This window comes from Sturnus vulgaris, chromosome 2, assembly GCF_052056855.1.
Source record: "Sturnus vulgaris isolate bStuVul1 chromosome 2, bStuVul1.hap1, whole genome shotgun sequence".
NCBI lineage: Eukaryota > Metazoa > Chordata > Aves > Passeriformes > Sturnidae > Sturnus > Sturnus vulgaris.
In genome coordinates this window covers 31,443,305-31,452,414 of record NC_142244.1, presented here as the reverse complement: position 1 = coordinate 31,452,414, position 9,110 = coordinate 31,443,305, and the positions used below count along the sequence as shown (strand labels likewise).

General features: G+C 48.4%; 1 protein-coding gene across 14 annotated transcripts in view; it reads left to right on the top strand.

Moving 5' to 3' along the window:
* The first annotated feature begins 1,668 nt into the window (after nt 1-1,668).
* VAMP1 (vesicle associated membrane protein 1) overlaps nt 1,669-9,110 on the top strand; it is a 30,316-nt gene continuing 22,874 nt past the window's right edge. For 8 of the 14 annotated variants that reach the window (XR_015801904.1, XR_015801903.1, XM_088160614.1 and 5 more), the window contains exons 1-5: nt 1,676-1,830; nt 2,480-2,639; nt 3,468-3,626; nt 3,875-3,926; nt 6,985-7,060. Coding sequence is in view for 7 of the 14 variants with exons in the window: in XM_088160614.1 (XP_088016740.1) it covers nt 1,829-1,830; nt 2,480-2,639; nt 3,468-3,626; nt 3,875-3,926; nt 6,985-7,058 (447 nt within the window). In the remaining 7 variants the exon portion in view is untranslated. Of the gene's footprint in view, nt 1,831-2,479; nt 2,640-3,467; nt 3,627-3,874; nt 3,927-4,327; nt 6,574-6,984; nt 7,061-9,110 lie in introns of those variants that run through there. The other 6 variants (XR_015801908.1, XR_015801907.1, XR_015801906.1 and 3 more) reach the window with 2 other exon arrangements.

Below are 9,110 nucleotides of genomic sequence, written 5' to 3'. Positions count from 1 at the left end.
AATTTAGGCAGGATTTGCAAAAATAATTCAAGTATTCAAATGGGTTTTCTAGCTCCTAGTTTTCCATAACTATTGCCAGTTCCTTTAGAGGAGAAGTTACAGTGAGTCACAGCTGGCATCCCTGTAGTCCAACATCACACCACTGTACCCTTGGGAGAAATCCATTAGATGAGGAGGCATTTGTGTACCAATTCTGCCTTGGTCGTTAATTCAGCTGCTAAGTAACGGAGTTATCTGCTGACTTGATGTATCTTGCTACAGAGCAATGCTCCTCAGTCTCCAAAAGCATTTGGTTGGAAGCAGCAGGGAATTAATGGAAAGAACTTCCTTTAGGCCTAAGCCTGAGGAAAGTAGACGCAAACTCTCTGTTTAAACAGCTGAAATCCATTCTCAGGAGCAAGGCTGACAGACCTGTGAGACTTGACAAAAGGTGGTGTGGATTCAGGAAGCAAGTGGAGACTGAGCAAGTATAGCAAGTCCTTGACTGAATATATGTCGGAAGCTGGAAAAGTATGAGAGAAAGTATCTTGTAACCTTTGTCATCTCTTAATCCCTAAGCACCAACTGGCAAGGTGGCCATTAATTCCATAAGCTCAAATTTACTTGCAGTGGCTATTGAAATGGTCCTCAGACTGCAGTGGAAAGGCTGCCAAGCTACAGAAGCTTCTTCCTCAACTTGTCCCTTCCATCTGAAGGCAGTGTAAAAACCTGGAGTTCTGAGGTCAGTGCTAGTCTGCTCCCATCTGCAAATCACCTGTCTATAGTCACAACGCTGCATTATTCTTCACCTTGTAACCACGATCTTCTAGTTACCATGCTGTAATCTGTAAGATATCTGTCTTGTGTACCTAATAATCTGTTGAGATCTGACACTAAAAACTGACATGAACATCCTGCATCACCTTATGGAAGGAAAAGGTAGTGTAGGTGTGAGCCCATGCTTGTCACTTTCTACTCACCACGCAAAATCCTGCACCAAGTGTTCTAGTACACTCCTGCCCCTTTTTTTGTCCTGAATCGGAGAATCTCCCCTTCTGATCCAGCAGGCTTCTCCAGATATTTAGACGGAAAAACGCCAAAACACATTGCTGTTCTTGGGGCTTCTGTGGGAGCCTCATTGCTTCCAGCAGGCTGCAGAAGCTCGATCGGGACTTGTTCAGCTTCGCTTTCATGACGTGCCGTATGGTGGAAGTGTGCCAGCGACACCATCTCTTAATTGCAAGGACAGCGGCTTAACCAGAGCCAACAGACACACTGCAGGGGTGGGATTTCGGCAGGACTCCGCAGCACCCACCAAAACGGCGCCAGCCGGGCTGGGCTCCAAGAGGAAAACTGAACGGGGCAGGTAACCACGATCAGGCGCCGCGTGACCTACACGGAGCTCGGCGGACCCGCGCAGGGCTGTCGGGGCCCCGGCTGCTCCAGCGCAGGGCCGTGGATCGGGAGCGGGACCGTGCGAGGCCCGGCCCGGGGCGGCGGAGGGAGCGCCGGGCACCAGCGGCTCGGGCACCCCGGGACTTCCGCAGGGGCGGGGGCGGGGCGCAGGGCGCTGCTCCCATTGGACATCCCCATGGCGGGGCGGGGCTAGCCCCGTGGCGGTCTGGGGGCGGGGCTAACATTATGGCCATTTCCGCAGTGCGCGGAGCGTTGATTGGCTGAGGAGAAAGGTAGGGACGGCGCAGCGCTGCCGCTCCCGGCGAAGCAACTTTCGATTGCTGCTGTCTCTGTGGGCGGGGCCCGCCTGTTATAAGTGCGGGGTCGGGGGGCTCGGGGAGCTGTCTGTACGCGGCTCCGTTCTGAGTGTCTCGCTGTTTTGTCCGGCACGGCCATGTGAGTGTCCGCCCGACCGGCCGTGGGCGAGCTGCGGTAGGCGCGGCGCGGGGGTGGTGGCTGGAGCCTGAGGGAGGAGGGTCAGTGCAGAGCTCGCGTCCTGGCCGGCGGTGGTGGGGTCGGGTGGCGCATTGCAGCAGCTGTAGGCAGGGCTGCCCGCACCGCCCCCGGGCGGTTCTGCTTCCCCGCCGACTCCGTGGCTGTGCCCCAGTGGTGATGTGCGGGTCCCCGGTTGGAGGCAACCTGGCCCGCGGCCACCACTGCGCCCAGCCCGGTAGCTGCCTGGTCCCCTCGGGCTGCCCCCGCGCTGCCTCCCTGTCCCTCTTCCTCACCTTCCTTCCCCGTCTGCTGGTCACGTCCGTGCGCCCAGGTCGCTGTGCTCCCCCCCGAGAGGCCGCAGTGCTTGGCGCGACTGCACCCGCAAGCTCCTTCGGTGAGGGGCTGGTTCTATTCCCGCTGCCCCCCCTGGGCTTGCCCCTGCTTTAGGCTCTCCCACGAGCCCGCCCGTTCCCGATCTGGCGGCATCCAGCGAGGCTGCAGCCAGCACTGCTCCAGCCTGGGGACTCTAGGGTTCGCGTGGATTTTGCGGGGGATTCTCTCTGGAGCGGCTGAGTTTTCTCTTCGCTCATGTGTGTGCTACACCCCTCAGGTCTGACCCAGCTCAGCAGCCTGCTCCCGGCGCTCCCGAAGGAGGGGCTCCCGAAGGAGGAGCTCCCGAAGGGGCAGCCCCCGGTGGGGGTCCCCCCGGGGCTCCCCCCAACCTGACCAGCAATCGCCGCCTGCAGCAGACGCAGGCCCAAGTGCAGGAGGTCAGTAGCTCTGCCAGCCCTGGTGGGTGTCTGACTCCTCGCTGCTCTGCGGCAGCGATGTTCTTCACCGGTGTCCATCGCTGAGGGGGTGGCTCCTTTTGTCATGCCAAAGCCGGAATTAATTAATGCTCAATCAATACTCAAAAATAGGGTGGCAAACCTATTAAAGAGGCTGGAGGAGAAATTGCTTTATATTTAAAAGTCACTTAATTCCAGATATTACTTCCAAGGACCAGGCTTGCTAGATTTTTTTTTGGTACCTCGTTATCGTGCATCTCTTATGGAAACAAAGCTGTACAGCGTCCAGGACAGCTCTTAATCCCTGCGGGCTGCTTCAAGGGAGCCCTGTGTGCAGTGGTGCGGGGGAACCCTAGCCTGGCTTCCCGGGATCGATGTCAGTGGCTTGGCTGCTGACGCGCAGTAGCGCCTTTGTGCCTGGCCGGGGCAGCAACGTGAAGCTCATAAGGTAATTTTGCAGCTCTGGGAGAGTGAACTGAGCGCATGACTCCTCTCATAAGGAGCGTGGCTTTGGCTTGCTGCAGGAATGGAGAGCTCTTAAAAGCAGATGAGGATGTGAGGCTGAGCATGTGGTTGAAGTGTACTTGAACGGATGTTTTAATAGTGAGTCTCGGATTTTTTTTTTATTGTTTTTTCATTTCAAAGTAGGCAGCGACTTGAAATTACTTCTTTCTTACCCTGATCTTCCCCCCTCCCCATTTATTTTTTTTTTTTTTTGTTAGTATTACAACATCGGCTATTGGCTGTTACTCCTTTTAAATTTTTTCAACTGTCTTTACCAATATAACTGCTCTATTCTTCCTTCTGCAGGTGGTTGATATAATGTGTGTAAACGTAGACAAGGTGCTGCAACGAGACGAGAAGCTGTCAGAGCTGGATGACCGGGCAGATGCACTTCAGGCTGGCGCTTCAGTATTTGAAAGTAGCGCAGCAAAACTCAAAAGGAAGTACTGGTGGAAGAACTGCAAGGTGAGTTTCCTAGTGCCATGATCTCCTTGGTCAGGAGGGAACTGGGCTACTCCTCTCCTGCAGGGCTTTCTAAGTATAGATGAGGCTTCCTGACAATTTCGAATGCATAAAATTCTTTCACTGTGAGAAGGCTTTGAGGCCTTGACTGTCATGCCTTCAGGACCTGGCTTAGGTTCTCTGGCTGTCAGGAAAAATGAGAACTTGTCAATCTGTTCTGACTATTGCTCTTGGACAATCTTTTTCTTCAGATGATGATCATAATGGGAGTGATTGGTGCCCTTGTGGTGGTGGTGATTGCACGTAAGTATCAAAAACCTCAGGCTCAAAGGTGGGGAAACACTAGCTCTAGAGTACTTCAAACTTTTCCTTTTTGTTCAGAGATCTTGAGGGTCTTAATTGTCTAAGTATCAACTCCAGTCTTTGGGAAAGGGAGGTAGTAATGCTGGAACTCCCTCACTTAGTGTGGAAATGGTACGCTTTATCTAGTAGTATGAGGAATGGGAGATGCTATCATTGTAGAAATGGGAAATTCTGACTGCCAGTTCAGATAAACCTGTAAGTATGAGGGACATTTACCCTGGAGTGCATGGGTTGGCAAGTTCCTTCCCTGGTGGGTGGTTTGGAATTCTCTGAGGGACCTTTGGTGTAACTTGCCCTTTTGTTCTTTCCTTTTTTCTTTTTTTCTCTTGCTTTGTCTCCAGTCTACTTTTTTACTTAAATGTAGTTCCTTCAGTCTGCAACCTCCTGTCCCCTATTACCTTGCCTGTCTCTTCTTGCCTCTGAATTTTTCCTTTCCTTCCCTTTCACCTAGCTTCTTCATTGATTTCTTTATTTGTTTGAATTTATCTTCTGTATAGGACTCTGAGCTGCTTATTAAACATAGATAGACTTTTCAATAGCTGCTGTAGCTTTAGGGAGTGTCCTCTAAGCTTAGAGGAAAGGGAAGTTGAGGAAGAGTGGGTAGCTATTTGCTCCTGCTCCTGTGCAGGGAACTTTTTGTGTTTATTTTTGGGTGTAAGCTTGTCAAATAGTGCCTGTGTGAACTCTAGCAAAATAAGAATGCCTTAACACAGTGCCTTTTGGGATGAAGGACTTCAGCATGTGAGAGTCTTTAGTGTTCTGCCTAAAAAGAGTGGTAGCATGACTTGAGCTTTTCATTGAGCTGCTGAAATAAAAGCTAGTTTGTGTTGGCCAGTGGCTGTGAGCCATCTAAGCTGCACCTAGTGATATAGATTTCTCTAGCCATGGAGAGGTGAGCACTTGAAGAACTGATTTATTCTGCCTGTCCTTATTTCCAGATGACTTGCTGCCTGCACATGGCCATTTCAGTTTTTATAAAGGAGGGCCTACATGATTACCTCAGTCAAGTGCAACAGGCTAAACACAGTTAAGTGAAAGGAGCATTGCTACTATCTAAAAGGCATGTGTGGGAGTAAAGTCTCTCTCCACAAGGAACAAGTGTGGGGAGTGTCAAATATGCCTTTCATCTATGCACACACAAGCCAGGACCCTGTAGCTTCCTACTGTCTTGTAGCTTTCCAGAAGGGAGACTTTGGAGCAGTGGCAGAATGGGAATTGGTGTTTTGCTTTTGTGTGACTGGGTTGAACATCAAGGAAACTCACTGCCATAGTGGATAGAGGTGAAGGAGGCTGGAGGTATTCCAGATGAGACTGAATGAGCTGCACAGCTTTCTGATTAAGACTATCTGCACTGTTTCTGCTGCCACAAAGCCCTAACTTTCAGCAGCAGTTAGAAAACACTTGAAATGGTTAGCTGGAGATTCAAAGGGAAATGGTGCTCTAAGCATGGGTATTGGAAAGAGACATCAGATGTCCCAGTTTGGCAACTTATGTTTTGAGAGATCTTGCTGATCAAACTGAATCCTTCTACTTGCTATGGGTTCTCTTGAGTTTAGGTCCAGGGTGGTCTCTGATAGAAGTAAACTTGTGGCTGTGGCTTTCTTGTTCTTCTCCATCAAAGTAACAAGTGCTATGAGTTGTTTGTATGTCTTGTCAGACATGGGTTAAATGAGCTGCCCTGTTTCTGTAGAGTCTTCCAAGGAATGTGTATCTTGTCTTTAAGCTTTTTTTAACAAGCTGAGCTGTAGCCTATAATCTAGACTGGAAAGAGGGTACTCTTTTAATTTAGAAAGTTCTGCCTCTGTTCTAGAATACACTGGGATCTCTTTAGGCTTAAGAGGAGGCAGGGAGGACATTATTGGAGTTCCCAGATAAGAGCAAAGTACAAAAGGTGGGAGGAGCAGATGTGTTTTGTTTCATTGGATGTGCTGGGGAAATCCCTTTCTGCCTCCCAGGGCATCTGGCAAGGGGCTAGGTTTTGCATGCTCACTTCCATGCCCCAGCATTTCATTTGAGTTCATCTCCCTGCAATTCTATTCCTCTCCACCTCGGGGGAGGGCAGAGCCGAAGATCCTGGAGTGAAGCAGCCCTCGTCCCCTGAGCACTTCCCTAATTCCTTGTGGAACTGAGATGGGACGGACGGTCAGAAGTGCATCTGCTGAAGAGGAGCCAGGGCCTGCTTGTGCTACTTACTGCTCTCATTTTAGGGGGTAGGCTTACAAGCTTGAGGCCCCCAGACCAGCAATCTCGAACTCTTCTAAACAAGCCTTTGGTGCCCCATTCCTCCTGTCTCTCTGGGAGCTGAGGTCCCCCTAAGGCTGTCTCTTTAATTTCTTTCTCTTAGATGTATGTTGCTTCCTCCTCTGCTCCTTTCCCCCTCCTTTGTGTCTCTGTGCATGGGCAAAACAAATCACCAAAGCCCTCTTAGTAAAAGCAAGGGACTGTGCTGCTCACAGCATCACAGCCACTCATGCACGTGCAGTTTATTTACTTTCTCTATAAACACAACTGTAATCTCCTCTGGCATGTTCTGGAAATCAGCTCATGTACTTTTAATGGTCTCTAAGAAACACAATTCACCACCTTACTGAGTCTGTCTGGTCTGTCAGTGAGTGGGAAGGGTTGGGATGCCAAACTTTTGGAAGTTGTTTGGGGTTTTTTTTGTGACTTCCATAGCGTATACATACTTGAAGTTCTGTTCCTCAAAGCAGTGGCTGGCTTTCCATTGTAAAATGATGGCAGTTCCAGTTGTGCTGAACTGACTCTGGTAAGTCTGTAACAAGATGTGAGAACCAGCAGCTCTGGGGGAAGAGGCTGCCCAAGCCAAAGTCTGCTTTCAGCCATCCAATGTCCAACCACTGTCCTGTTCAGGGGACTGCCTTCTGTGCACTAGTGTGTTAGTGGCAGCTCTGGCTCTCAGGCTGTTCTGCCTTTAGATTTCAATAACCTCGGATTTTTATATTCCAACACCAATGAAGAATTGTTTTCTGGATTTAAGTTCAGGACCCAAATGAAGACCTCCCAAGAGTAGGACACTGTTCACAACATATCTTGGAGCATGAACTGGAATAAAGGTAAGTGTCCCTTTGTTTTGCTTCACTGTACATTTGAAACTCATTAAAAGGATATGACAGAGCTTTGTCTAGTGCAGACTTCTTTTAAAATTAGGTACTTGTGTCCTTATCTGCCCTTAGTGCTACAAAAGCTAGGTTGTAAAGCAATCTTCCCTGTGGCTTCTGGTTCCCTTTTGATCGATCACTGTCCAGTCTTAAACATCACCAAAATCACACCAGAACAATGACCACACTAGAACAACTCTCAATGGTGAATTTGGAGCAAAGCAGATAGGGTAATTCTTCAAAGATGGAAACCTTCCTGAGAAAGGAGGGTGTCTGGACTGGCTGGTGGATTAAAGCAGCATGTACAGTCTAAAATTCCATGCAGTTCAGGCCTGCACAACCTGAACAAACGAGTTGTGCTACAATTCCTGCCAAGTTTTGTGTTGCATTCCTGTCAGTTCTCAGCCTCATTCAGGTAAGGGGATAGGGAAGATGTTTTCTTAGGATAGATGCATCTTTAGACTGTTGATGATAGCGTGTCCAAGTCCCTAGCCAAAGCTGGGGATTGAATGCTTATTTTCCAAAGATGGCAGCTGGACTGGAGCACAGAGCTAGGGGTGAACATACTGCTGAAAACTGCCCCAGGGTTGAGCCCAGTTCATGAGTCATGTGGTTGTTTGCAAAGACTTGCATGTCTAGCCATAAATCCTGTGGAAGGCATTGAAAATACCAGGTTCTAGTGGATGCTCTTCTGAGGTGCCATCCTTCACTGCATCAGCACTTCTGTTGCTCCTGCACTTTCTTATCCCAGACAAAACAGTGTTTAAAATGTGGTCCAAAAGCAAGGCTTTTGGAGAATAGGTCTTTATATGTCTAATTAAAAATTCAAGCTCTGCCTTTAAACACAGAACATGCTTAACATGACTTTGAACTGGAACAGATTGCCCAGAGAAGCTGTGGGTGCCCCATCTCTGGAGGTGTTCCAGGCTGGGTTGGATGGGGCTTTGAGCAACCTGGTCTAGTGGAAGGTGTCCCTGTCTGTGACAGGAAGTTGGAGCCAAGATGGTCTTTTAAGATCACTTCCAACCCAAACCAGTCTGTTCAACATGCAGCTCCCACATCAAGTGCTTCAACCTGATGTCTTCAGATGTGGTGGAAGAACAGCCTCAACTGTATTGCTCCTAAATGGATATACCCTAAACCTTCATATTTCTAGATGCCTGAGGCATTGCTCTGGCCTTTCCTGAGGTGTCTCTGTGCTGGTCAAAGCCAGATGCAGGCTCTCATCAGTGGTGGGGTTTGTTGTCTCAGCAGGAGAGTAACCAAATGTTGTTGGGGAAGACAGATTTTTCTTCAGAGTTAGAATGCAGCATCAACACTTTTAAAATGAAGCTGGCTTCCTTGGGAAGTGACAGAGATCCCTGCCCTGATGTATCCACAGGGGTTGGAAGCCTCAGCTTGGTGAAGAGAAGTAATAAAGGGGAGGTTTTACCTTTGTTCTGGCCTCTAAACAAATAATTGCTCTGAGAGATGTAACAGATAAAGATATAGGTTTTATAAATGGGCAACTCAGCCATGTCTTTTGGATACCTGAGCCTCCATACTCCTGATAATCTTTTACCTATTTTTGGCCTGAGATAGAGTGCAACACTTATTCAGAACACCCTGACTTGCTCCCCAGGTTTCAAATATGAACAGCCTCATAACATCCTTCCCTTCAGTGTACAGACCCACTAAATGATTTCTGCAGAGGAAAAATAGAAATTTTTAATGTTCTTTCCTCAGAGGCTTCTTTTCCAAAAGCCTTTATACTATTTTTTAAACTAAATTTGCCATAAATTTATTAAAAATTAAGCTCTTTTTAGTTCATTTCTTTTAAGCATGCACTTGGAAGCTCAAGGCACTTTCCTTTCTTGTGCTAACAAGCCTCCTTTAAATATTGCATATTTTTAAATACAAAGAACTGTGACTAAATGTGGCTGTGCCTCTGGTATGTTCCTGATCTCTGTGGTTTCCCTGTGTCTGTTCACCAGCAGCACTACTGCATCTTTCATTTCTTGATGTA